We start from the raw sequence: 26,320 nt of genomic DNA, 5'->3' as shown, positions 1-26,320 counted from the left end.
GCACCCAGCAGCCGGAGCCACAGCTGCCTCCGGGCACCGCAACCCCCCCGGCGGCACCTGGCCGGGAGCGATGTGTCACCGGTAATTCCAGGAATTGGTGGCCCCCGCTGTCCCCCTCCGCGCGGGTACCCCCAAATCTGTGCCAACCCCATGTTGCTCCTGGGGTAGGGCCCGATCCTGCGCCCCCAGTGGGGATGGGGTGGGTGGCTGATGGCGGGGCATCAGGCTGCGTCCCCACGGCTCTCCTTTTGGCGGGTGGGTGGGTGCCCCCACCCTGAAGCTTTGCAGGGCAGAAAGCGGGGTGCGGGATGGGGCCATTTTCCTCCCCAGAACAGCTGTGGTTTGGGGTCAGCTCACTGATTTAGCACATTTTGACACTGGGGGTTTCTAAACCTGAAATGGCAAAAGGCTTTGGTGTCACCCGGGGCTGGAGGGGTGGGAGAAGCCCCTTCCCAGCTCTTCCCAAGGGGGTTGGTGGCTCCTGGGGACTTCCCGAGCCTGGGGAAGGGCGAAGGGGGGGCACGGTGGGGCTGGGGCTGTGCAGGGCGGTGTTGCTTCTGGCTGGGAATCAAGGGGTAAAAAAATTATAATAGTATTTATAATATTCCTGCAGCCGGCGCCATTCCCAGCTTACCCAGTGGGGTGACTGGGAGGAGCTGGGAAGGGGTGGGGCGAGCAGCCTGGCCCTGCAGCAGGGTGGACATGGATGGGCCGCGGATCCTCCCTGTGCTGTGGGTGCTGCCAGGGTTGGGGGGGGATCAAGCCCACCCCATGCCCACGGGTGCTGTAAAGAGAAGGAGCCAGATTCCTCCAGCCTGACGTAGCCCCCGCGCTGCGGCCAAGCCCAGGGAGGCGGTGGGATGCGGCTGGGGAAACTGAGGCACGGCCAAGCTTGTGGCAGGGCTGGGGCGGGGGGTATCGGGGTGCTTTGGTTCAGCCCTTGGGACATGGCTTAGGCGCAGGGGGAGCTTGGGGTGCCTGGGGACACCCCAGGGTACACAATTTGGGGCTGAGCCAGTGCTGCTGGCGTTAACAAGTGCCCGATGGGGTTCGTTGTCCTCATCGCAGGGACTTTGCTCCCTCCTCGCAGCTCGTTACGCCTTTGAGGCCGCCCCGGTGCTGGGAAGGACCCAGGCGTCCGGCGGCCCTGGGCGGTGCGGGGAGCCGGCAGAGCTGGGGATACTGTGGTACCCCAGTTCCCTGGCCCCATGGCTCTCAGTAAGGGGTGGACTAGCTCCCTGAGGGGTACTGTGGTGGCACTGCAGCCCAGTGTGGCCCAGCACTGGCTGGTGGGTGGTACTGGGGGAGCTGGGGAGCACCACAGGGACAAGCACCTTCCATCCACCCATCACCCATGATCCTAAACAGATCCCAAACACCATTTAAATCCCCTCCAGGAGCAGGATAGGGCCCTCGGGGGAGGGTTTGGGGGGGCATTTTGGCCCATATCCCAAAAGATCTCCCCCCTTTGACACCCAAACCTCAAGCCCCCCTCCAGGCAGGGTCCCCGGTCCCTAAGGAGGAGGGAGGCGGGTACAGGGGGACCATGTCAGGGAGCCCACCCCCCCAATTCCTTTCCACAGCAGTATATCTACTGGGGGATGCTGAGCTACTGGGGGGCTGTAACCCCAAACCTCCCACAGGGACTGTGATACCACAGAGAAGGCAGCTGCTTGTGTCCCCCACCCCGAGAAGTGTCACCTGAGTGTCCCCAGCGCCAGGGACCCCGTTGGGGCCATCCGAACCCGGGGTGGCACCGGGCACATCTGGGACCCTGCACATCTGGGGCCCGATCTAAGCGGGGGCTGCACATCTGGGGGCAGGGCTGGCGTGGGGACGTGCCGCCCCCTGGTGGCAGCAGCTGGGCACTGCGCCATGTTCTTCCCTGACACGGGGACACTGGGGCACGACCCACAGCCCTACACCCCCTCCCCGCTCCCTGGGGCGCTTCCCAGCCCCCTCCCCCCTCCCCCCCCCCCCCCGCCTTGACTCCTCGGCCCTTGACCCCCAAATGGGTGACACTGCCTGCTCCGCGTGACACTCCGGGGTGCAGGGTGCCGGGGTCTCTCCATGGTGGGACCAGTTTGGCCCAAAAACCTGGAATGAAAATGGGGAGAGAGCGGGTCAGCTGGGATGTGCCAGCCTTCGGGGCTGGGGGGGCATGGCTGGGACACCACACAGCCAGCAATGCCCCTGAGACATGGTGGCCACAGCCCAGCTGACCCATCACCCCTCCCTCCACAGGCTGCACCAGGATCAGAGAAGCCAAAAGGCCCAAAATGAGCCCAAAACCCACATCACTGAGCCGGGGGAGGCGGGACAGCTGGTCATCGTGGTCCCATGGACATGACACTCCCCTCCTCCCAACCACACCATGGACACCCAGTGACCCCCAGGTGGGGGGACAAACTGGGGCCGGAGCTCTCCCTGATTCTCCTGGGGGTGCCAAGGGATGGACCCTGCGGGATGGAGCAGGGCTGGACACCCAGGGGCAGGAGGCAGGGGTGACCCCATGGTGTGGGGGACTGTGACTCTGCTGCCACCAGCCTTAACCCAAATCATGGACCCACATGGCGGACCCGGGCCCTTCCTTGGCACAAACCACCCTGAAAGGGCTTTCCCAGCGATGACTGTTTCGGGGTGAGCCCGGGGTTACCCGCTGGGCACGGGCGCAGAGGTCTGTGGGAGAGAGGGCTGGGTGCTGTCATGTGGGACGCTGCCGAGGCTCAGCCCCGGCGGGGGGGGACCAGGCAGGCCTCGGGGTGGGGGGCACCCTGCCCGCTGCGGGCTGCAGCCCCACCTGGGTGTCCCCGAGGGGAGCAAGCCCTGCCTCGGGGTGGGCAGCCCAGGATGAGCAGGGTGGCGGCGGCTGTGCCGGGTGGCTGTCCCCCCTCCCTGTCACCCCGCCTCGCCTTGAAGCGGACGCCATCGGGCAAAGAGCAGGCGGGTGCGGTGCCGACGTCAAGCCCTTACCCCCGCCCGTGCCACCATCTGCTGCGCATTTCCAGCCCGGGCGGCCGAGGCAGCGGCACCAGGCTTGGGGTGAGCAGGGGCACCCCCGGTGACCCCCAGGACGGGGACCCCATCTACTGACACGGTGGGGGTTGGCTGTGGCTGCTGGGTGAATCCCGCGGGGCTGGGATGGGGCAGGATGGCTGGGCAGGGGGGGTCCTGCTGGGGATCAGGGCGATGCCACTGTCCGAGGGGGGGTGGGTGGCATCGGAGGGCCCCCAGGTGGTTGGGGACACGCGGGGGGGTGACTCAGGGACCGTGCCCAGTCCAACACCCCATAGCAGGATCGAGCCGCCCTCGCTGCCCTGGCAAGATGGGAGACCCCTTTGGCCACTGGAGCAACCCCCCGTACCAGTGAGTACCCAGCAGGGTGGGGGTGTCCCCACCCTGGGGACCCCAAGGAGGGCTGGGTGGGGTGAGGGGACCATGCTGCAGGGCACAAAGGTCCACCCGTCTGTCCATCCAGGAGCGAATACGACAGCTCCCCGCTCCGAAGTTCCAACAGCTTCGCCCGCCCCAGCGGGAAAAGCATCTACAGTGAGTGAGGGCTGCACCCCAAAACACCCCCTGCTCCCATCCCCAACCTGTCCCTGTCCCCTGACCCCGCGTGCCCCTGCAGACCAGCGCAAGGACTACAGCCAGAACCTCCTCAAGCCCCAGAGCAATTTCCAGCACCACGTTGAGGTAGGAGACCCCCAAAGTGCCCCAAGGACCCTAACCTTGCCACGGTGCCCGCAGTTTGCAGAGCGTGGGGTGGCAACAGGGCACCCGGTGACCCCCGGTGCCGCGTCCCCTCCAGCACCTGCTCACAGTGCGCCTGGAGAAGGACATCCGCAGCACCGACGACTGCCTGGCGCGCCTCAAGTTGCTGGAGGCCCAAGGACGGGTCTGGGGGCAGGATCTCATCCTGCAAGTCAAGGACCAGGAATTGGTGCTGAGGGATGTGGAGAGCAAGGTACCCCCCACCACGGCAGCCCCCAAAGCCTGGTACTCCCCGGCCACAGTACCTGCTCCAGACCCAGCACCCCTATGAATCTGATGTTCCCCCAGCTGTGGCACCCCCTGCAGCTCTGGCACCCCCATAACCCTGGCATCCCCCCCGCAATGGCCCTTGCACACTCCTCTTGGCCCCAACGCCCGCTCCAGCCATGGCACCCCATTAATCCTGGTACTCCCCTTCTCTTGAGCATGCACATCAGCCTTTCAACACCCCCAGCCCTGGCAGACACCCTGCACCCCGAGCCCTAGCACCCACCTTGTCCACGACACCCACCCTGGACCCTAAATCCCCACAGATCTGGTATTGCACCAGGTATGGCACCCCCATAACCCTGGTACCCACACACACCTTTGCACCCCTATAAGCTTGGCACCACCTTAGCCCTGTCACCAGCTGCAACCCTTGCACCCCTATAACACTGGCAGCCCCTATGAACCCTGCTACACCCCCAACCCTTGCACCCTGACAAGCTGGCACCCACAACCTTACCCCCAGCCACCCCCCCTAGACTCAGCACCCCCAAAAGTCTGGCATCCCCTGGCTATGTCACCCCATAACCCCACCACCCCCCTTTAACCCTTACACACCCACAACCCTACAAGCCCCCCATGCCCTAGCACCCCTATAACCCTTACATCCCCTTAGCCCTTTACCCCTAGTAGCCATTCTGAGGGGGGCTGAGCACCCCGTTTTCCCCCCGGGCAGGAGGAGCTGGAGGCTTACCCGCTGGGCAGCGTGCAGGGGTGCTCGGCCGCGCTGGACACCTGCAGCTACAACTCGGTGTTGGCCATCAGCGTGCAGGAGCGGAGCCCCCCAGGGACCAGCGTCCTGCTCTTCCAGTGCGAGCAACCAGGGGTGAGCCCCGAGGGTGGGCAAGAGGGAGGGGGGCAGCACCCCGGGATCAGGGGGGTTGATGGTGGTGGTGGGTCTGTGCCAGGCAGAGACGCTGAGGAGCAGCCTGGAGAAGCTGGTGAAGCGGTCGAAGGAGGAGCAGAAGAGCCACTATGGGCACAGGTAAGGGGCTACGTGGTCCTTTGCCCCCTCCCTGGAGACAGCCAGGCCTGGTCCCCCAAGTCTGCCCCCCTCAAGTTGTGGTGGGTCTGTGGGGGGTCTCCCTGTGGGTGGGGGATAAGCCCACGCTGCCCCCACGTCCCCCAAAGAGGGAGGGCCCTGTGGGCACAGACCCCCTTCTGCCTGCTCCCCTCCTGCCTCTTGGCGGAGATCTCCCCTCACCCTCCTGGGGGGTGGACTCCCCCCTTTTGCCCCAGTACCTCAGCTCCTGGCTTATCCCCCCCTCCTACCCCATCCCCATGGGCACAGACCCCCACACACACCCCTGTACCCCATCCCTGGGCTCAGTCTCCCCTCGTTCCCTTGGGCACAGTCTTGTCCCCCACATACCCCATCTGCAGGCTCAACCCTCCCCTCCTACCCCCCCACCCCATACCCACGGGCGCAGACCCCCATACCCCATCCTTGGGCTCAGACCCCCCTCCTACCGCATACCCATGGACGCAGGCCCCCCACACCACCCTGTACCCCATCTCCAGGCTCAGACCCCCCTCACCCAGAAGCAGCCCGGACATGCAGCGGCGCCCACGCCCCCAGTACCTGCTGGGTTCCTACGCGGGCCCGGAGCAGTGGGGAGACGCCCCCGAGCCCGACTTCCACGCACCCCCCCAGCATGAGCTGCCCTCCGTGGACTACAGTGAGTCTCGGGTGGGGTTTGCAGCGTGCCTCCGTTTCCCCAGGAGCAGGGGGTGGGAGTGGGGTGATGGGGAGCGGAGCTGGGACCCTCTGCTGTCACCAGGCTTGCCGGACACCCAGCAGACCCCATGGACCAACCCCCCGGGCCAGGTCACATCCAACGCAGACCGAGATGTTGTAAGTCCCGTCCCACATCCACCCCCACCTCAGATGGGGACACCCCAGCCCTCCCCACCAGCACCCACCGGGTCCCATCCTGCTCCCACAGGAGATCCTCAACCATGTGCTGAACGACTTGGACCTCTTCGTGGCCCGGCTGAAGACAGCCCTGGGTTTGGTCAGCACCAACAACCTGAAGAAGAAGAAGAAGAAGAAGATGAAGAACAAAGGTGGTGAGGGAGGGCTGTGCCCCAGGGGTCTCAGGGGGGCGGTCATCCCGGTGCCAGCCCCCCCTCTCTGCTCCTCCAGATCTGCCTTCCAAGGATGAATACATGGACTTTTTCCAGAAGGTGAAATACGCCCTCAACCTCGTGGTAGGTCCCGCTGGGCTGGATGCGACCTCGTGGTTCGTGGGCCTCCCTGGCATGTCCCTGCCCGCTCCGCTGCTGGGCCGGGGGGCTGCGTGGGAACGGGGGGTGTGGGGTCGGGGAGGGGGGCGTGGGGACAGGGGAGGTGTGTGGGGACAGGGGAGCTGCGTGGGGATGGGGGGCTGCATGGGGAAGAAGAGTGTGTGGGGATGGGGGGGCTGCGTGGGGATGGGGGGCTGCATGGGGAAGAAGAGTGTGTGGGGATGGGGGGGCTGCGTGGGGATGGGGGGCTGCATGGGGAAGAAGAGTGTGTGGGGATGGGGGGGCTGTGTGGGGATGGGGAGTTGCGTGGGGACATGGGGGTGTGGGGATGGGAGGACTGTGTGGGGACAGGGGGGTGTGGAGACATGGGGGGCTGTGTGGGGATGGGGCGACTGTGTGGGGACACCCTTTCCCCCCCTCCACACAGGGAAGGACCCACCGGCATGTGCAGGAACCAGACCCCTCCGTGCTGCTGCATCTCATCTTCGTGGCCCTCTCCTTCGTGAGTGCCCCCAAAAGCAGGTCCCAACCCCTTACCCGGGGATGAGCAGGGCAGGGAGCGGCCCTCACACACACCCCCAACATGGGGGGCAGGTATGGGGGTGCTGCTCCATCACCACCTGCCTGGAGCAGGTCCTGGACCACTGCCCCAACACCAGCCTGGCCCCGGCGGTGGAGGCACCACTGCTGGTGCCAGAGGCGGTGGAGCTGCTGGAGAAGACCCTGCACCAGGACGACTACAACACCTGGAAGGCCCTCGGCACCGCCTGGAACAAGTCCAGGTGGGCTCCAGCCCCCCCAGAACGAACGGAGGGGTCCAGCCTGGGGCGTGGGGGAGTCCCACCACCCACCTTGCCTTTGTCCCTGCCTGTTGCAGGGCAGAGTACCCTGACAGCGAGCTGGTGCCCAGCTACGTCCCTGTCTTCTCGGACGGGTGGCTGCCACCGCCGGCGGGGCAGGGACGGCACGGCTGGGGGCAGGACGCCCCGCCGCCTGCCTCAGTTTCCCCAACTCGGTCTCAACACCCGCCCGTGTCTCTGCTACCCACACAGTCGCCGGCCACCAGCCGGAGGGACAGCCCCGGCCAAGCGTGAGTGCTCCCGCTGCCCCATGGGTGCTGAGGGCTGGGGCAGAATCCGGCCCCCACTTGGGTGCTCATGACCCCCCCCACCCCATCTCCAGGGCCCCCTTCCCTGCCCAGGGGCTGGTGCGAGCCCTGTACGAGTTTCACGCAAGGAACCCACGGGAGCTGAGCGTCATGATGGGGGACACGCTGCAGGTACAAATGTGGGGTCCCTCTCATGGGTGCTCCTGGGGAGGACGGAGTAGGGACCCCCACCCTGCCTCCTGGGGGCCTTGGAAGGGGGTGACAGCAGAGGGCTGCCCCCTTGTCGCCACCCACCGTAGGTGCTGGACCAGCGGAATAAGTGGTGGCTGGTGCAGGACAGCTGGGGGCAGAAGGGCTACATCCCCAGCAACATCCTGGAGCCCCTGGAGCAGGGGCACAAGGGGGGGCACAGGGCCAGCCAGGTCGGTGTCTCCTCTCCTCTCCCCTCCCTGCACCCCCACCGCCATGAGGGGGTGGCAGGGGGCCACCCTGCTGTCCCCTCCCCTTCTCCCCAGCTCCAGGACAGCCCCCCCACACTGCACCCCAACTCCTCACCGGCGGAGGTGACAGCCTGGCTGAAGGACAAGGGCTTCTCGCGGATGTAGGTGCACCCTTGAGCCCCCCCCAACCTGTGTGGCTCCATTTCGGGAGGGAGTCCAAGCCCTGCTCACCCCTTACTGTCCGTCTGTCTGTCCGCAGCACGGTGCGGTGCCTGGGGGTGCTGACGGGGCACCAGCTGCTGCATATGAGCCCGGAGGAGCTGCGGGCCGTCTGCCCCGAGGAGTGGCGGCGAATCCTCTTCAAGCTCTCCTCCGTCAAGACATCCCTGGGGGTGAGGGATCCCCAGCCCCGCGCCCCCTCCCCACCCTGGGGTTCCCCCACCAGCTCCCCCCTAACCCTCTCCCTTCCCCTTCTCTGCAGATAGGCCCCAGGGACTGAGCCACCAAGGCAACGCTGGCACCGCGTCCCCCGCTGTCCCCACCATGCACCTCCCAGGATGGAGCACCCCGGGTACCGCAGGACCGGGGGGGGCTCGCAGGGGAACCCCATACCCCCCATCCCACTTGGCCCCCCAAGACAGAGAGCCACTGCTTGGGGTTTATGGGACAGGCCCCCCCCAACGCCACCAGCGACGCGCTCTTGGGGACCCCACTGGGGCAGATGCGCTGCCGGACCCCCCGCAGCAAAGTGGGGGGCAGGTAGCCCCCCCGGAGGGTCCGGGCACCGTGAAATGTGTGTGTACCCCACAAAATGTAAAGCGACTGCTGCGGAAAATAAAAAGAGTGACAGCACGGGGGTCTGCCGGGGTGGGAGGGGCACCCCAGTCCCCGTGTCACCCGTGGGTAACCCCAGGTGGGGCAGGGAGGGCCCCAGGGGACAGGGCTGTCCCCAGCCCTCCCAGCTCCGCACTGCGGGGGGGGGGTGGGGGGTGGTAGGGCATCAAGCCCCCCCCCCTTCGTCAGCGCTGCCTCGTTAGCGGGCAGGAATGCGCTAATGAGAAGGGAGGGGGCCCAGGACGCCTTTCCCTGGGGAGTGAGGAGGACCCCGGGGACAGCACAGAGTGGGGGTCTGGGGGCAGCGGCAATGCCTGTTGCGGCAGGGATGCCCCCCCCCTTGCTTGGGGGTGCAAGCCCAGCGCACCCCCCCAGCCACCCCCTGCCCCACCGCAGCACTCGGGGGGGCTCAGGGTGCCACATCTAAAGCACTTTATTGTGTTGGGGGGCTTCACGCCAGCGGCACCCACCCACCCCACAACGGAGGGTGCTGGGGGGGTCAGGTCAGGACCCCACCCCGCAGCTTCCCTCGCCCCATGCTGGGCCCCTACTCCTTCTTGTTTCCCCACTTGGCCATCTTGTTGTTGATGGGCATCTTCAGGAAGCGGCTGGACTTCATGTAGGCAGCCACCTTCTCCAGGGCCTGCAGGGCAAGGGGAGCATCAGGGACCTGTCCCACCAGGGCCCACCCGCACCCCTGGGCACCCTCGGGGGCTGGGGTCCTTCCCCAGGGTGGGAGGGCGATGCCCAGGGTGACCCAGCTCACCCCAAAGCGGTCCATGAAGTCCTTGAGGTTCTTGAAGGGCTCCAGGCACTTGGGCTCGAAGATGCGGTTCTGCTCCAGCACGTCGAACATCAGGAAGTCCACGAAGGTGAGCTGGGGACAGGGAGGAGACGCAGTGAGGGCCAGCGTGGGGACAACCCCCTCCCCAGTCCCCACAGCCCCTCTCCAGGGTCCCGGTTGTACCTTCTCCCCAGCAAACCATTTTCTGTCCCCCAAGAAGTTGGAGAAGAGCTTCAGCTTCCCCGGGAGCTGCTCCAGGTAGCCCGGCTTGAGCTTCTCCTGCAGGAGGAAGGGGTGGAGGGGTGAGGCTGGGCACCCTGCTTCCCCCACCCCAGGGGACACCACCTTCCCCACGTGGGGTCCCCGATGCTGATGCAACCCAAGGCATGGCCAGGGAGGCCCCCGGCACGGGTAAGGTCACCCAAGCCCACAGCACAGCAACACTCACGAAGTCGGGGTTGTAGCAGACCATCACCAGGCTCATGCGGAAATCCATGATCTGGTTCTCCAGCATGTCCACGCGGAGGATCTCCTCCTCCGTCTCACCACCTGCGGGACAGGGAGACGTCAGGGACCGTGGCGGCCCCCCAGCCCAGCCTAACCCCAACCCCAACCCAACTCCAACCCCAAATAACTCCAAGCCCAACCCCAACCCCAACCCAACTCGTATGCCAAATAACTCCAAGCCCAATTCTAGTCCAACTCCAACCCCAACCCCAACTCCCACCCCAAATAACTCCAAGCCCAATTCTAGTCCAACTCCAACCCCAACCCCAACCCAACTCCCACCCCAAATAACTCCAAGCCCAATTCTAGTCCAACTCCAACCCCAACCCCAACTCCCACCCCAAATAACTCCAAGCCCAATTCTAGTCCAACTCCAACCCCAACCCCAACCCAACTCCAACCCCAAATAACTCCAAGCCCAACTCTAGTCCAACTCCAACCCCAACCCCAACTCCCACCCCAAATAACTCCAAGCCCAACTCTAGTCCAACTCCAACCCCAACCCCAACCCAACTCCTGCCCCAAATAACTCCAAGCCCAAATAACCCCAAACCCAAATAACTCCAAGCCCAACCCTAGCCCAACTCCAGCCCCAAGCCCAAACCCAACCTAACTCCAAGACTAAGCTTAAATAACTCCAAGCCCAACCCAACTTCAACCCCAACCAACCCCAACTCCAAATAGCCCCAACCCCAGATAACCCCAGCCCCAGCCCACCCCCGAGCCCCAGCCAGCGCTCACACATCTTGTGCTTGCGGGCGATGTAGCGCATGATGGCGTTGCTCTGCGTCAGCTTGGTGCTGCCGTCAATGAAGTAAGGGAGCTGGGGGGACACCAAGGCGTGGGGTCACCGGGGGGCGGGGCCACCAGGGCACCCCCCCCATAACCACGCCCGGGCTCGAGACCACCTACGTTGGGGAAATCCAGCCCCAGCTTCTCCTTCTCGTTGATCCATTGGCTCTTGTCGTAGTCGGGAGCTGGAAAGAGGGGGGGGGGGGTGTTGGGTGAGGCGGTGTGTGTCCCCCCCTCCAATAGCCACAGAGCTTGAGGGTGGTGTGGGACCCCCGCCCGGGCCCCCCCTCACCTTCCCCGCAGCTGTAGAGCTTGTCCTCGTAGGGGGTCTCGGTGTACTCCAGGAGCAGGCGGATGGCGTGGGCGAGCTGGGGGGGGGCAGGGATCAGTGAGACCCCCCCAAAATCCCCCCCAACCCTGCCATAGGGAAACTGAGGCACGGAGGAGGGCGAGCCGCGCACCCCCCTAGTACACCCATCCCCCCCCCCGCAGTCATAGGGGTCCCCCCAACACACCGGGAGCCCCCAAGAGCAATGGGGGCGCCCCCACCCCACCCCCACGTGCAGGGAGCCCCCCGCGGCCCCCCCCACGAGACTGAGGGGACCCCCGCAGCACCCCCCAATTGCAGGGGGACCCCCATGCAGATCTGGGGGGGGGGGGAAGGGGCGTCCCTCGCTGCACCCCCAGGAGAAGGGCCCCCCCGGGCGGGGTCGAGGCCCCCCCCCAGCCCACTCACGCCGCGGATGTCCCAGTAGCCCAAGACCGCCATGGCCGCGCGTGCCGATCGCTGTGCCCCTCCCCCCCCGGCCGCCCCCCCCGCCCCGGAGGCCTCGCCCCGCCCCTTCCCCGGGGGCGGGGCTTAAATGGGGATTTAAAGGGATACGGGCCTGGATGAGGCTGGAGAGGAGAGCCCCTTTGCAACCAGCACCCCTCCACATGCAGGGTGGGGTTATGGGGCTCCACTCTTTGCATTGGGGTGCTCCTTATCCTGGGGGCTCTGCGACCCCCCAAAGCTCCATGGGGATCCCCCTTATCCTGGGGGGCTCAGGGGTTTCCCCGCCTTTGCATTCTCCCCACCACGGGGATCCCCCCCTTCTTTGGGGAGCACGCATGCCCCCCCCCAGTCTGTATGGGAGCCCTCTTATTCTGGAGGAGACGGGACACCCCCCCTTGCACCCCATCCAAGGTGCATATGGCCCCCCCTGGGGCCCCACAGTGTGTGTGGGAGTTCCCTTTATTCTGGGGGCTCTGCATGGGGGGTCCCCCTTACCCAGGGGGTGCATGATTATCCCCCCATCGTCACCCAGGCTGCATGGGGGTCCCTTTATCCTGGGGGGGATGGGGTGCATAGGTTCTCCCTTCAGCTCCCCCAGTCTGTGTTGGGGTCCCCTAGTCCTGGGAGAGGCATCGGCCCCAAATTGACCCCCCAGTGTGTGTGGGGGTTCCCCTTATTGTGGGGGGTCATGGGGCCTCCTTTGCACCCCCCCAAGCTTTATGTGGTTCCCTTTATCTTGGGGGGGACGGGGGGGGTGTGAGTTCTCCCTTGCAGCCCCCCAGACTGAACAGGGGTCCCCCTGGTTTTGGGGAGCATAGGTCCACCACTCTGCATAGGGACCCCCTTGTCCTGGGGGCATGGGTGACACCCCCTCAAGCTGCATGGGGGTCTCCCCTTTCACCCCCCTAAGCTGCATGTGGGTATCTTTAACCTGGGGAGGCATGGGGTCCCCCTTGGACCCCACCATCTCCACTGGGGTCCCCCTTATCCTGAGGGGGGCGTGGGGAAATGGCTTCCCCCCATCCAGGGGTGCAGGAGGGTCCAATAGCCCTCTCCCATTATCCCTGCAGGAGTTGCTCCCCCAAAATGGGGGGTCCCCATGGGCCCACAGCAGCTTGATGCACCCCACGCTGCAGCCGGACAAGGGGGAAGACCCCCCCGATTTATTGTGCTGGGGGGTGAGGCTGGGGGGGGGGGCATGGGGGACCCCCCCTCACTCCTTGGTGTTGCACCACTTTGCTGTGCGCCAGAAAATGGGGGTCTTCATGAAGCGCCCCGACCGCATGTAGGCAGAGATCTTCTCCAGCGCCTGTGGGATGGGGATGGGGACAGGCACGGGGACACTGGGGTGTCAGGGATGGGGACAGGCACGGGGACACCGGGGTGTCAGGGATGGGGACAGGCACGGGGACACTGGGGTGTCAGGGATGGGGACAGGGACAGGGACACCGGGGTGTCAGGGATGGGGACAGGCACGGGGACACTGGGGTGTCAGGGATGGGGACAGGCACGGGGACACTGGGGTGTCAGGGATGGGGACAGGGACAGGGACACCGGGGTGTCAGGGATGGGGACAGGCACGGGGACACTGGGGTGTCAGGGATGGGGACAGGGACGGGGACACCGGGGTGTCAGGGATGGGGACAGGCACGGGGACACTCGGGTGACAGGGATGGGGACAGGGACGGGGACACCGGGGTGTCAGGGATGGGGACAGGGACGCTGGGGTGTCAGGGACAGCAACAGGGACACCGGGGTGTCAGGGATGGGGACAGGCACGGGGACACTGGGGTGTCAGGGATGGGGACAGGGACGGGGACACTGGGGTGACAGGGATGGGGACACTGGGCTGTCAGGGATGGGGACAGGGATGGGGACACTGGGTGTCAGGGATGGGGACAGGGACACTGGGGTGTCAGGGATGGGGACAGGCACGGGGACACTGGGGTGTCAGGGATGGGGACAGGGACGGGGACACTGGGGTGACAGGGATGGGGACACTGGGGTGTCAGGGATGGGGACAGGGATAGGGACACTGGGGTGTCAGGGATGGCGACAGGGATACCGGGGTGTCAGGGATGGGGACAGGCACGGGGACACTGGGCTGTCAGGGATGGGGACAGGGACACTGGGGTGTCAGGGATGGGGACAGGGACACCGGGGTGTCAGGGATGGGGACAGGGATGAGGACACCGGGGTGTCAGGGATGGCGACAGGGACACTGGGGTGTCAGGGATGGGGACAGGGATTGGGACACTGGGGTGTCGGGGACAGGGATATTGGGGTGTCAGGGATGGGGACACCAGCGTGTCAGGGGTGGGGAAGGGAAAACAGGGGTGTTGGGGATGGGAATGGGGGGACCAGAGTGTCAGGGATGGGGACGGAGGTGCCAGGGTGTCAGGGATGGGGACAGGGTCATAGGGATGTTGGGGATGGAGGTAGAAACACCAGGGTGTTGGGATGGGGGCACCAGGATATTGGGGACAGGGATGAGGTCACCGGGGCATCCAGGATGGAGCAGGGACACTGGGGTGCTGGGGACAGCAATGGGGGACGCTGGGGTGTCGGGAATGGCGACGGAGATGGGGACACCAGGGTGATAGGGATGGGGGCACCGGGGTGTTGGGGACGGGGACACTGGGCATTAGAGGATGAGGATGGGGATGGCAACACTGGGGTGTCAGGGAGGGGAACAGGGACACCAGGGTGCTGGGGACAGGGCTGGTGACGCCAGGGTGTCCCCACGCGGGCCCGCTCACCTCAAAGCGCTGCAGGAACCGGCCCAGGTTGCCCTGCAGCTCCGGGCACGTGGGGACGAACATGCGGTGCTGGTCCAGCACATCGTACGCCACAAAGTCCACAAAGGTGAGCTGTGGGGGGTGTGACAGGGGGGTCAGCCCTCACCGGGACGCCCCCCAAAACCCCCAGCACCCCCAACCTACCTTATCCCCTGCAAACCACGGCCGGGAGCCCAGGAACCGCGACAGCTCCCGCAGCTTCCCCGGCAGCTGCTCCAGGTAGGCTGGCTTCAGCTTCTCCTACACCAAGGGAGGGGGGCAGAGCTGGGGTGGGGTCTTCCCCCCCCGAAACCTCCTGAGCACCCAGGGGCATCACCCCCTGACTGCAGCTAGGCAAGGGGTGCACCCCAAGGCACACTCCATGCTGTTGGTGCCTGGACTCTCCTTGTCCCCGTGGCCCCAGCAGGGTTGGGGACAAGACCCCCGGTGTGTGTGGGGGGGTCTGTCCCCCTGTGTCCCCCCCCATGGGGTTACTCACGAAGTCAGGGTTGTAGCACAGCCGGACAAAGCTCATACGCAAATCCATGATCTGGTTCTCCAGCATGTCCACGCGGAGCATCTCCTCCTCCGTTTCACCGCCTGCGCGATGGGGAGACGTCAGCCCCCCCGCCCCGGGGACCCCCCCCCCCCTTGGTGCTGTGACCCCCGCTCCCATCGCTCACCCATGTTGTGCTTGCGGGCGATGTAGCGCAGGATGGCGTTGCTCTGCGTCAGCTTGGTGGGGCCGTCGATGAGGTAGGGGAGCTGGGGGGGGATTCCAGTGGGGGGGTCAGCCCCGGGACGCCCCCAACCCACTCCCCACGCCCCCTCTCCATTCCCCATCCATCACCTACATTGGGGAAGTCAAGGCCCAGTTTCTCCTTCTCGTTGGTCCAGTCGCTTGGGTCGAAGTCAGGGGCTGGGGGGCAGGGGGGCAGAGAGATGGGGAGGGGGCTCCCCTGGAGCCCCCGACCCTGCTCATGGCACCCACGGCAAATTCACAGGGGGTGGGTGGGATCCCCACTCTGGCCAAGGAGCAGCCACCTGTGCCCCCCCCCCCGCACCCTCCCTGGGCAGATGAAGGACATTGAGCGGAGGCCAAGGTCCAGGGCGGGGGGGGAGGGGGGAGCAGAGGTTCCCCCCTCCAGACCTGGCAGGAGGGGGGGGGGGGGGCAAGAGGACAGGCTGCGCTTTCGCCCTGCAAAACGGGGAGTTTCTCCCCCTTCGGCTGGTTTCGGATGCGGCACGAACTGGGGTGACAAGGATCTGGGGGGGGGGGGGTGACACACATGGGGGGGAAGGAAGCACCCCTCTTGCCCCCCTCACCTGGGCCGGGGCGGTACTGCCTCTCCTCATAGGGGGTCTCCGTGTACTCCAGGAGCAGCCGGATGGCGTGGGCCAGCTGGGGGGATACAGCACCCACCTTTAGGCACCCACCAACATGCCCCCGTGCTCCCCACCCAGCCAGAACCCCCCCACACACTGCAGGACCCACCCACCATCCCCCCCAGCGAGGCATTGCCACCCCCCCACTCACCCCACGGATGTCCCAGTACCCCAGCGTGACCACCATGGTGGCACCCAGCTTCTGCGGGAGCGCAGACGGGGACGGAGGGGCTGAGCCCCCCCCAGCACCCTCCCCCTTCCCCTCCCCGCTCGCGTGACCGGACCCAGGCAGGGTGCCAGGGTGGCCCGCCGGCCCAAGGCCAGCGCTGTGGCTGCCACCCACCGCTCACGATCCGGCCCCCGGCACCCCCGCCATGCTGGGGACCCCCCCCATCCCCAAAGCCAAGCCATGGGGGGGGGAGGGGGGGAACACCAGCTACGGCGGGGGTCTGTGGGCACTCCTGCTGCCTCAGTTTCCCCCTGGGGCCACAATTCCTACCCCCCCACCACACTTCAATTGAAGTATTTTACTTAAATACTTTATTTTTCATGCTGGGTTGTTTGCTTTTTTTTTTTTTTGTTTTTGTGGGGTTTTTTTTAACTTTTTCTTCTTTTTTTTTCCTGTAGTCGCCATCACATTTTCCTGGGAGCGTCAGCCACCAGCTCCAGACCACGGGGGAGGCAGGACCGGGGTGGGGGGGACACAGGGATGGTGTAATGGCCCACCGGGAAGGGAGAAGCCCCACCTGGCCCGATCCGGGCCACAGACAGCTCCTGGGAGCGTGGGGGACAGGGACACACATCACCCCAGTCCCTTTGCCTTCCTCCCTGCAGTGACGAGGAGGATGGAGCACTCTCCACCCGGCCCCATCCCCTTTTAGCCAGCACCCCCTGTCCCCACCGATGCGGCACCCCTGCGGGAGGGTGTAAGAGGAGCCTGCGGGGTGCAGAGAGCCCCGGTGTGTGTCCGTGGGGGGCTGCTTGGCTTGTCCCACATCCCCGCAGCAGGGCAAGAACGCGGACGGAGAGAAGGGCAGGCAATTAAAAAGCACCAGGACCCGGACCCTGCTGCTGGGCTGGGACCCCCCACAACGTCCCCACACCCAGCACTGATGTTCCCCAACCTGTCGCTGTGCCCCGAGCCCAGGAGGCGAAGCCAGGACGCCCCTGGCAGTGCCTGCACCCGTTGTCACCTCCTGTAGCCTCGTCCCCATGCCACCGAGCCCGGCACGTCCCAACCCAGCTAGGAGAGACCAGTTTTAAAAAAAACAACAACAACAACAACAAAAAGACAAAAGAAAAAAAAAAAAAGAAACGGAGAGAACCCAGCAAACCCTAACCCCCTGCCGTGGCACCGGCGGGGCGCTGGGACCACAGTGGGGAGCATCCTCTTCCGAGGGCGGGAGGTAGCAGGAGGGGGACGGCAGCGAAGCCCTGGCGGGATGCAGGGTGACAGAGGGGTCCCAGTGGGAGCCGGGGACAAGAGCCTGGGGGGGGAGTCAGTGGGTGCCCAGGGTGGAGGTGATGGTGAGAGCGTCCTCCTCCTGGATGGTCTCCAGCTCCTCAGTCTGCACCGCCTGCGTGATGAGGGTCAGCTCCTGGCACAGCGTCTCGAAGCGGTAGCTCACGCGGATGTCGGGGACGTTGGTGCGACGGATGTCGTTGCCCTCCGGACCCTCCTTCAGGTAGTGGGGACCCAGCCAGTAGCTCTTCACCTGGGGAGAAGAGCAAGGAGACGCTCCCAGAGCTGCCTTCCACCTTTGGGTGCTGCCGGCGGGACCTGCTGCCAGGTGCTCGGGGGTCCCGGTGGGATCGGGGACACGTTACCTTGTGGGAGAAGCCGCTCATCAGGACGCTGTTGCGGGCCAGCTCGCACATGTCACAGGAGCTGAGCTTCCAGACCTGGGTGGCAATGCTGTACTCCTCCATCAATGGCTCCTGGGGAGGGGGGACAGCCTCAGCACCCACCTGTGGGTCACCCCCCAGAGGGGACAGGGGCCCCCAGCTTCTCCCACCCTCCCTGGACCATCGTCATCCTCTGGAGCCCAGTGGCTTTGCCTTGCTCCTGGCCACCACCAACCCTGTCCCATCGCTGTGGCTTGGCTGGCGCGTAGTCATTTTTGGGGGGTCAGTGGCCCGTGACCCCCGTCATCCCAAACTGCTCACCTTGGTGAAGTGGAACTGGAGGGGGTCGTCGGTGGAGAGGGAGACCATGAGCCCCCGCGAGAGGTACTCGGGCAGGGGGTTGCGGTGGTAGCTGAGGAAGAGGCTGTTGTTGCTCAGCGGGGACATGGCGATGCCGATCTGCGCCAGGTAGTAGAGGTACTGCAGGACGGGGGCCTGGGCGGGGGGACAGCGGGGTGAAGGGGGGTCCCAGCCGCGCGCCCAGCCCCCATGGGCACCCCCACCCCCGCTCACCTTGCGGAGCAGCAAGCCATGGGAGATGTTTTCCGAGACCATGAAGCCCGAGACGAGGTGATGGATGGGGCCGGCCTCGCCACAGTGCGGGCGCAGGACGAAGGTGTGGAAGCCTCGCTTCCTGCGACATGGGGGCGACCATCATCATCTGACCCCCCCTGAGACCTCCCCCAGTACAGGTGGAGGTGCCGGGGGCCCTGGGATGTCCTTACCGTCGGAGGTGGTTGAGTACCGTCATGTTGGCATACATGTAGTACAGGTAGTAGGAGTAGGGTGGGTTGTCCTCCTCCACCCAGTTGCCCGGCAAGGGGCTGTCCAGGTTGAAGATGTGATGCTCTGGTTTGGATTCATCATCCACACTGTCAAAGCCATCCACCTGCAGGAGAGACAGCCCCGGGCGGGGATGGTCACCCCTCCACCAGGAGATCTGCCCCAGCCCTCAAGCTGGGCGGTGCGGCGGTCACTGGTGTCCCCATCCCCCCTCCCAGGAGCAGGACGCGGTGCTCACGTGCTCCAGGAAGAGGTGCAGCTCCGGGTGTTGGGCAGGGTGGATGGTGGCCTCGTAGAGGGGCAGGAAGATGTTCTCCAGCATCTCCTGGAAGTTGGCCAACTGCTTCTTCGTCCGGTAGACATCACTGCAGAGGGACAGACCCCGCTCAGAGACGGGTGTCCCACCCCACCCCAGCCATCAGTGGGGTGTCTTTGGTCAACCCCGTTGAGGGTTTCTGCCCCCCCGTTACTCACAAGAGCCGGGGCACCTGCACGAGCCAGCGGACGTTGTTGGAGTGGACGCGGTGGTTGACGGCCCAGCGGGCCAGCTTGTCCCACTCGTCCCGGGAGCGGCCGTAGATGGAGAGCCGCAGCTCGGCGTTTTGGTACTTGCTCTCCTCCAGGTCAGACATCACCTCCTGCCGGGGAGGGGCAAGCGTCACCCCTGGCCACCAGGAAGGAGGACGTGGGTGGCATTGCCACCACAGGCATCAGAGGGAGGGAGATGCGGAGGGTCACCCGTCAGGGCCGCTCACCTTGATGATGTGGGCAAAGTACTTCCCCGAGACGCGGTTGTCCGTCTTAATGAAGATCTCCCGCAGGATGGACTCGCCGATGGGGTTGTACTTGGCGTTGAACTTGTCGAAGCGGTGGAAGGTGTTGCGGTCCTGGCAGGCGGACGCAGACGTGAGCTGAGACCCCTTGTCACCCCAGAGCCACCACAACATCCCTATCCAGAGCCCCTGGCACCCCTCACGCTACCCCGGGACAACCCCTGTAGAAGATCCCCCACCCCAGCCAGCGGTGGGCTGGGAGCCCCGTTCATCTCCAGGATCTGGGGGCGTCTCCCGTACCGCGTGGACATCCAGCGTGTCCACGCTCAGGTCGTAGGCGGTGAGGTTCATCGTCTCGAAGACCTCTTTGAGCGTCTGCTCCTTGCCCTTCTCCACATGGACGATTTCATCCAGGTGCTTCTTCATGGCCCTCTTGATGAAGCGCAGGAGATGCTTCTGGTTCATGCAGGACGAGGCGTGGATGTGGGTGTCCACCTGCACGGCCGGAGGTGATGCTCAGCCCTGAGAGCCTCCAAGCGCTCCCCCGACAAGCCAGGACCCCCCACCATGAGCCGGCGGGTACCTTGCGGATGTTGTAGAAGTCGCGGTGGGGCACCTTCTTCTGGGCCGCCAGCTCCTTCATCTCGTTGAGCAGCACGTGCATCTGGAACTTGGAGCTCAGGTACTGCAGCCGGCGGTAGCAGAAGGATTTGCTGCCCGAGGCGGGGAGGGGGCATCAGTTTGGGGGAGAGCAGGGAGAACATCCAGCCCCGAGAGGCTGGTGCCCACCAGGATGAGGGGATGTGGCTCTGGACTCTTGGACCAAGGACGGACGCAAGGACGTGGGAGCTGCACCAGTACCATGCGTCACAGCCACCACCACGTCCTCCGGTGCTGTCCCCAGGGTTCTGCCCTACCCCCAAGATGCTCCCATGGTGAGAACCCCCCAAGACACCCCCATGGTGGGACCCTTGTCCTTACATGGGCCCGTTGATGATCAAGGCCATGAGGAAATTCATGTCGGCAATGAACTCCTGCAGGTCGGGGTACGGCAGGTCCAGCTCTGTGCTCCTGGCGGGGGACAGAGGGGGGGTCACATGTGGTGACAGGGTCCTGCAGACTCCCCTTGTCCCCCACACCACCCACCGCAGCCCCCCAGCAAACTCAACACACCAGTGAGCGACTGCCCCCCGACCCTGGCCCCACAACTCACTTGTCGGTGAGGTCCTGCTTGGTGTAGACGTGCACCACGCCGTCCACCATCTTCAGCCCAAAGCCCAGATCAGCCGGCATGGTCTGGGGGTCCCACGTCTCGTAGGGGTGCTGCTCCGCAAATGGGGGGTGCACGGGGGCATCTGTGGCCAGGAGACACCCAACGAGACATGCATCATCGCGTGGCTCTCTCAAAGCCCCTCCCAGCGCAAGAAGCCCACCACCCCGCGCTCACCAGCGGCCACGGGGGTCTCGGGCACCTCCTCGTAGCCGCGAGTCTCCAGGGGTTTCTCGGAGAGCTCCTGCAGGTACCGCGCGGTGGTTTTGCAGAAGCTCTGCAGCGACAACCCCATGTACTTCTCCCGTAAGAACAACGCCTTCACCACGCTCTTGGCCGCATCCAGAAGGTCCGTGAAGGGCACCTGGGCGAGGGGACACCAAAACAGACCAACCCCAAGGTGGGGGTTGACACCCTGAAGACCCCAACCCGGCCCCGGTGGGTGGCGGGGGGGAGGCTCACCCCACACTTCTCCTCCCCGGAGATGGTGACCCGCTGGAACTCCCGCTCCAGCAGCGCCTCCCGCTCCTTGGGGACATGGTCCACCAGGTCCTCGCTCTGCTCCTTGAAGAGCCTGTGGGTGCAGACGGCGGCTGGTGAGACGAGGACACGGCTTACCCCCAGCCCCCGTCCCCATGTCGTCCCCCCCCGGGGGCAGCACCAGTGCCCGCCCCGGGGACTGCCTCGAGCCCCCAGGGTGGCAGGAAGGCGACGTTGTCCCCAGGGATGCCACCACCAGGTTTGGGTGCCCCCCCCATGTCCCCGTGGGTGGTGGCATCACCCCCCCACCCCAGACACATCCCCCAGGCCCACACGAGCACAACGAAAAGTTGGGGGGGGGGGGGGGGGAGAGGACAGAGAACGAAATAACTCGTGACAGAGACAACTCCCAAGCGGAGACAGGAGGGAGGAGGAAAGGCAGCGCCGGACCCCCGTGCCGGGGGTGACAGGGCCAGGATGGGACCCCCCTCAGCTCACCCCAAACCCCCCCACCCCTAAACACCCCCCCCCCACACCGGGTGCATTAACCCCTTCAGTGCCAGCGAGAGTGGCCAGGTTGGGACCTTTCGGCTCTGTGTTTGGGGGAGCAGTGGGGGGAGGCCAGGTCAGAGCGGGTCCGGGGTGGGGGGTGTCCCAATACCCCGCCCCGTGTCCCTGGCCGGTGGCACCGAGCCGGACACTCACTGTAAGTCCGCGGCACTGTCAATTTTCAAGAAGTCCTGTTTGGCTCTGAGCAAAATGTCGGGCTCAAGTCTGGGGACAAGCAGGCGGCGGCGGGGTGGGGGTGGGGGACAGCCAGGACAAGGGGGGGTGGGGAGAGAGGGGCCGGGGAGAGAAAACACCCCGTTAATGCCAAAAACAACAAAAAACACACAGAAACCAGAAAAAAATAAATTAAAACTGGGACACCAAGTGCAACACCCACGGGAGAGAGGACACAGAGCTGGCACAGAGGACCGACAGCCCCCCCGGGGCACCCAGGGTGGGTGGTGGTGGCCCGTCCCCACGCGGAGACCCCGTCCCATAGTGGGGGACACGACCCCCCCCCTTCCCGCTTACTTGACGTCCTGGCTGATCTGGCGTTCAAGGCGCTGCCGTCGCTCCTCCAGCTGCTCGATGGGGCTCTCCTCCGGGAACTCGTAGGGCGCCGTCCGCATTTCGCTCTCGGCCAGCGAGCGGCAGAACAGCTCCTGCCCGGATCGTCCCTGTCATGAGCTGTGCGCGGTCTCAGCCCGCAGGGCTGGGAGGGGAACAGCCGCGGGGGTTCCCTCCCTGGCTGAGCTGGAAAGGCTGGGGGCGGGGGAGCAGGGGTTGGGGTGGTGGGTGGGAGAGGATGGGAGGGGGAAGGATGGAGGTGAGATCCCCCCCCATACCCCGCTGAGACCTGGCAAACTCAGTGCACGGGACCCACCTCCGCGATCTCCTTGTATTTACCGTCCATGGAGGTGCGCAGGTCGACGGGGAAATGCTTCAGGCAATGGGGGGTCCCGGGCAGGGAACGTGCCGACTGCAGGGGCCGGGAGCCCGGCCCACCCCGCAGCTCTGCAGACACAGGTACAGCGTGAGCTGGGGGGGGTCCCGGACACCCACCCCGGCAGGGAGGGGTTAATCAGTCCCCCCACAGCCCCACCTCCCCTCTCAAACTGGGATGAACTGGGATCCTGGTCCCTGAAGTAGTAATGGGGAAACTAAGGCAGCTCAAGTGCAGGAGGGACCCCCCCTCCCTGCCCCCCCTCGGTGCCCTGAGGGGGCTGCTGGCTTCACCAGGGGCGTGTAATGAGCCAGCAGCGTTAGTGAACACGGGGCTCTGGGGGGCAGGAGACTGGGGTCCCCCCATCACACCCCCCCTCCCTCCCCTTTTCTCAGCAGGGCTGCTCCATCTGCCCCCCCTTCCCCGCCCCTCTGTCCCCTCCCAATCCAGCGCAAAAGGCACCACCACAGCAGGGGCACCCCAAAACTGGGAGGAAGGGGAGGCAACACCCCCCACCCCCCCTGCCCCCAGCAAAAAAGCCCCACTGCCCTGACACCCCCTGCCCCAGAGCATTCCCAGCTCCAGCCTGTGCTGAGGCTGCCAGGCTGGGGGGGGCTGCCCAGACACCCCACCACCACACACCCAACGGCAGGGGACCCCCTTGGGTGCCAGCACCCTCCTCTGCACCCCCAGGACCCGTGTCTGTCATAGATCAGGGGAGAGGCACTGGAAATCAGGCCCCACTGGTTAAACTGGGGCCACCAGTTAAGAGCCGCCCCCTGCCCCAGCAGAGCTTGGGGGGCAAACCCAGGCATCCTGCCCCCCCCGCCTCCAACGGGCACCCCACCGCATTTGCCCCCAAAGTGCACATCATCCAAACTGGAATGAGGGTGGCTGGGGACCAGCCCCCACCCCCCACCCCTCCCGCTCATCGCTGAAATCGGGGTGGGGAAACTGAGGCACGACCCGTGCACACGCGCGTGCGAGAGCGTTTGAGCCAGAGCCACCGCCTCCCCTGCCTCAGTTTCCCCACCACGGAGGTACCTGTGGGTGCCCACCCGCCGTGGGTGCCCACCCTCGCCGGCAGCGGTGCCCGTGTCACCCAGGGCAGGGGGTGGCACCGGTGTCACCTGGGATGTCAGCAGTGCGTCACCCAGGGCATGGCTGATGCACGGTGACAACCAGGGTGCCCCGTGACACACCTGTCACCCTGTGCCACGCGTGGGTGACAGCACCCCGAGCCCCTCCCCCACGAGCGGCACCAGCCGGGTGCCAACCCCAAGGTGCCACATCGCCCACCCAGTGCCACCATCACCCCGTGCCACCGGAGCCCCGCGAGCACCCAGCGCCACGCGACCCCCAGCCGAGACCACCCACGGGATGACACGTGAAGCCACCCCCACCCCCCCCCCCCGAACACCAGCACCCCGATCCACCCGCGGGGTCCCACCACCCCGCGTCCCACACCCCCAGTGCTTCCTCTCCCCTCCTCCTCCTCCTCCTCGCCGGCACACACCACCCGCTGCGTCACCGCTCCGCCGCAGAGGCCCCCCCGCCCCGCGCTGCCGGAGGTGGGGGGGCGCGCACAGGACACCCCAACACCGCCCGCACCCCTCAGCCTCCAGCGGCTGGAGGGGCTGCTGAGCAGCCCAGCCGCCACGGTGATGGGCACGCCGCCCCCAAAGCACCCTCAAGCACCTTCCCACCCCCAAACACGGACAGCCCCCCCCACCCCCCACCGCAGCATCACCCCCCCCCCGGGCTTGGCGTGACCAGTGGCCCGGACCACCCCGTGGGCTGCCGGGACCCTGCCGGGGGGTGGGGGGGGTGGTGGTGTGGGGATGTGGCGGGGGGTGTCAGCCCCAGATGTGGCAGCGGCGTTTGGGGGGGGGCTCACCTGCGGGGCTGGGGGCCTGCAGGCTGCCCCGCTTCTTGAAGGGGTAGTTGGCCGGGGCGGCCGAGGACATGGCGTCTCCTGGGGCGGCGGCGGCGGGGCTGGCGATGCTGGTGGCGGGGGTGGCGGTGGCGGGGCCGGGGGTGGCGGTGGCGGGGCTGGCGGGGCCGGGGGTGGCGGTGGCGGGGTTGGTGGCGGTGGCGGGGTCGGGGGTGGCGGTGGCGGGGCTGGCGGGGTCGGGGGTGGCGGTGGCGGGGCTGGCGGCGGTGGCGGGGTTGGTGGCGGTGGCGGTGGCGGGGTTGGTGGCGGTGGCGGGGCCGGGGGTGGCGGCGGCCCCCGGGGGCCCCGGCGGGGACTCTTACGGCAGCAGGGCGGCAGGGCCGAGCGATGGCTGCCGCTCCCTCCCCTGGTTGATGATTGATGCAGGAAACCCGGGGCTGGACCAAAGTCCCCGGCGACGGAGCCCGGCCGGAAGCCGGGCCGAGGAAGAGGATGGGGCGGGAGGAGGATGTGGGCGAGGAGGAGGAGGAGGAGGAGGAGGAGGAAGGCTGTCGGAGCAACCAGCCCTGCTGCGGCGCTGAGCGGGCGGGGGGGTCGCCCCGAGATGGATGCTGGCCCCCCCTCCCCGGGTGCTGAGCCCCGGCAGACATCGTACCCCCCCCCCCCCAAGAGGGGGTATCACCCCCGCGAGAGATGGTGTTGGATCCCCCCAAAATGGCAGCAGCACCACCGACAGCCGGGTGCCCCCCTCCAAGACAGCATTGCCCCTCCAAGACAGGGTGCCGCCCACACACCCCTCCCAAGAAGGGCGTCATCCCCATCAGGGTTGGGGTCCCACACCCCCCCAGCAGCAGCTCTGTACCCCCCAGCCGGGCACTGAACCTCCCCAAGGGGCTTCCTCACCCCCAACACAGGCATCCCCCTCCCCAGGGTGGGTGCTGCACCCCTCAGCATGGGCCATCGCCCCCCTATGCTTAGATATCGTATCCCCCCCAAAAGACTGAGCACCCCCGAAATGGGGCATCACCTCCTCCAAGGCGAGCACACCCTCCCTTAGATTGGGTACTGCACCCCAGAAGAGGGGACTCAGCCGCCCCTCCAGGCCCCCCCTCCCCGGACCCTGCAAGGGGGGGGCCGGGTGCTTTCAGCACCCACAAGCGATGTCCCCGTGGGGTAACAGCACAGGGCCTGACCCCCCCCAAACCTCCTCTTTGCCCCCGCCAAGCTGGGGCACCAACATACAGGCACAGCCCCCGCCTCTGAAGCAGGACCCAGCTGGGTCCCCGCTGCTCGGGGCCAGGGGGTGCCACATCTTTGCGACACCCCCCACCCCGATCCCCGCACGTCCCTACCTGTGCCAGTGGCTCCTGGTGGCGCGGCGGCGTTTGGGTGGGTGCTGGGAAGGCGTTTGGGTGGGTGCCGGGCTGTGTCCCTGCCAAGTCCCCTAATCCGGCACCGGAGCAGGGGGGTATTTTTAGCTGCTGCCGGAGCGGAGGGAATGCCACCCACCAGGGCCCGTCCCCCACTGTGACCCCCACCCCATCCCGCTGTCCCGTGGAGGGGGAAAGGGGACAGCGAGGTGACACCACCCATCAGGGCCACCTCTGTGCCAGGCTGGGGGGGCACAACAGCCATCGGGGAGGGGGGTACAGGGAGGATCCCTTCCCTGGCACCGTCCATCCCCACCCTGTGACACCGGGACGGGGGGGGGGGTTGTTGGTATTTTAATTGGACCCCCCTCATTAGTGCCAAGTTCATTAGAGGCTCAGAAGGGTCTTTGTGTCCCTGAGGACAGCAGGGACAGGCTGTCCCCATGCCACCAAGGCTGGCCGGGGGGGGGGGAGCTTTGGGGGACACCAGTAAGGGGACATAAAGACCCCAGTGACCCTGTGGGGTGCAGATATTTAAACCCAAATACTGGGGACCTGCGGCACCTTTGGGGGGACCCAATGCCCCAGCCTAGGGCTGCCTGTGGACCCCCCTCACCCAGTGGCACCCCTGCACCCAAAATCAGCCCTGGCAGGACAGTGTG

The 26,320-nt window shown here is 66.2% G+C and overlaps 4 protein-coding genes across 5 annotated transcripts; 1 reads left to right on the top strand and 3 right to left on the bottom strand.

The window, feature by feature from the left end:
• The first annotated feature begins 3,325 nt into the window (after window positions 1–3,325).
• On the top strand, window positions 3,326–8,321 carry EPS8L3 (EPS8 signaling adaptor L3). The gene is made up of 17 exons (XM_064472455.1): window positions 3,326–3,366; window positions 3,479–3,549; window positions 3,632–3,696; window positions 3,812–3,967; window positions 4,718–4,867; window positions 4,950–5,026; window positions 5,563–5,720; window positions 5,823–5,896; window positions 5,988–6,108; window positions 6,188–6,252; window positions 6,716–6,790; window positions 6,883–7,070; window positions 7,166–7,378; window positions 7,471–7,567; window positions 7,696–7,818; window positions 7,918–7,997; window positions 8,096–8,321. The coding sequence occupies exons 1-17, from the start codon at window positions 3,326–3,328 to the stop codon at window positions 8,319–8,321; spliced, it is 1,980 nt and encodes a 659-aa protein (XP_064328525.1).
• A 764-nt stretch (window positions 8,322–9,085) lies between these two features.
• Window positions 9,086–11,570, bottom strand: LOC135316855 (glutathione S-transferase Mu 1-like). The gene is made up of 8 exons (XM_064471781.1): window positions 11,490–11,570; window positions 11,046–11,121; window positions 10,874–10,938; window positions 10,703–10,784; window positions 9,903–10,003; window positions 9,638–9,733; window positions 9,437–9,547; window positions 9,086–9,313 (listed from the first exon to the last, which is right to left on the bottom strand). The coding sequence occupies exons 1-8, from the start codon at window positions 11,520–11,522 to the stop codon at window positions 9,218–9,220; spliced, it is 660 nt and encodes a 219-aa protein (XP_064327851.1). The 5' UTR covers window positions 11,523–11,570; the 3' UTR covers window positions 9,086–9,217.
• A 1,089-nt stretch (window positions 11,571–12,659) lies between these two features.
• Window positions 12,660–15,952, bottom strand: LOC135316854 (glutathione S-transferase 2). 2 transcript variants are annotated; one of them, XM_064471778.1, is made up of 8 exons: window positions 15,843–15,952; window positions 15,632–15,707; window positions 15,160–15,224; window positions 14,989–15,070; window positions 14,805–14,905; window positions 14,471–14,566; window positions 14,288–14,398; window positions 12,660–12,837 (listed from the first exon to the last, which is right to left on the bottom strand). In XM_064471778.1, exons 1-8 carry the CDS (start codon window positions 15,876–15,878, stop codon window positions 12,742–12,744), a joined length of 663 nt encoding a protein of 220 aa, XP_064327848.1. In that variant the 5' UTR covers window positions 15,879–15,952; the 3' UTR covers window positions 12,660–12,741. The 2 variants fall into 2 exon arrangements, with proteins under 2 accessions (XP_064327848.1, XP_064327849.1); XM_064471779.1 differs by lacking the exon at window positions 14,471–14,566.
• A 977-nt stretch (window positions 15,953–16,929) lies between these two features.
• AMPD2 (adenosine monophosphate deaminase 2) lies at window positions 16,930–24,431 on the bottom strand. Its single transcript, XM_064471777.1, is given in 19 exon segments — window positions 16,930–17,208; window positions 17,211–17,406; window positions 17,519–17,629; window positions 17,858–18,031; window positions 18,110–18,230; window positions 18,322–18,485; window positions 18,618–18,744; window positions 18,854–19,017; window positions 19,135–19,266; window positions 19,453–19,647; window positions 19,736–19,865; window positions 20,134–20,223; window positions 20,366–20,507; window positions 20,600–20,786; window positions 20,885–20,996; window positions 21,608–21,676; window positions 21,983–22,113; window positions 22,335–22,465; window positions 24,292–24,431. Coding segments are annotated over 19 exon segments (2,628 nt in total). The 5' UTR covers window positions 24,362–24,431; the 3' UTR covers window positions 16,930–17,026.
• Window positions 24,432–26,320: the final 1,889 nt, after the last annotated feature.

The sequence above is a fragment of the Phalacrocorax carbo genome, chromosome 23, assembly GCF_963921805.1.
Source record: "Phalacrocorax carbo chromosome 23, bPhaCar2.1, whole genome shotgun sequence".
NCBI classification, from domain to species: Eukaryota; Metazoa; Chordata; class Aves; order Suliformes; family Phalacrocoracidae; genus Phalacrocorax; species Phalacrocorax carbo.
The sequence above is the reverse complement of the archived record's forward strand: the minus strand, read 5'-3'. Positions and strand labels throughout refer to the sequence as shown.

Excerpts from the sequence above, each read along its gene's own strand:
- LOC135316855 (XM_064471781.1), bottom strand. The coding sequence starts at position 11,522 with ATGGCGGTCTTGGGCTACTGGGACATCCGCGGC. Across the intron at positions 10,785-10,873 it reads TGGGGCTGGATTTCCCCAAC|CTCCCTTACTTCATTGACGG; the intron begins GTAGGTGGTCTC and ends GTGTCCCCCCAG. Across the intron at positions 10,004-10,702 it reads CGCCCGCAAGCACAAGATGT|GTGGTGAGACGGAGGAGGAG; the intron begins GTGAGCGCTGGC and ends CCTGTCCCGCAG.
- EPS8L3 (XM_064472455.1), top strand. The coding sequence starts at position 3,326 with ATGGGAGACCCCTTTGGCCACTGGAGCAACCCCCCGTACCA. Across the intron at positions 3,697-3,811 it reads ATTTCCAGCACCACGTTGAG|CACCTGCTCACAGTGCGCCT; the intron begins GTAGGAGACCCC and ends CGTCCCCTCCAG. Across the intron at positions 7,998-8,095 it reads GACAAGGGCTTCTCGCGGAT|CACGGTGCGGTGCCTGGGGG; the intron begins GTAGGTGCACCC and ends GTCTGTCCGCAG.
- LOC135316854 (XM_064471778.1), bottom strand. The coding sequence starts at position 15,878 with ATGGTGGTCACGCTGGGGTACTGGGACATCCGTGGG. Across the intron at positions 15,071-15,159 it reads TGGGCCTTGACTTCCCCAAT|CTCCCCTACCTCATCGACGG; the intron begins GTAGGTGATGGA and ends ATCCCCCCCCAG. Across the intron at positions 14,399-14,470 it reads CGTGGTTTGCAGGGGATAAG|CTCACCTTTGTGGACTTTGT; the intron begins GTAGGTTGGGGG and ends CACCCCCCACAG.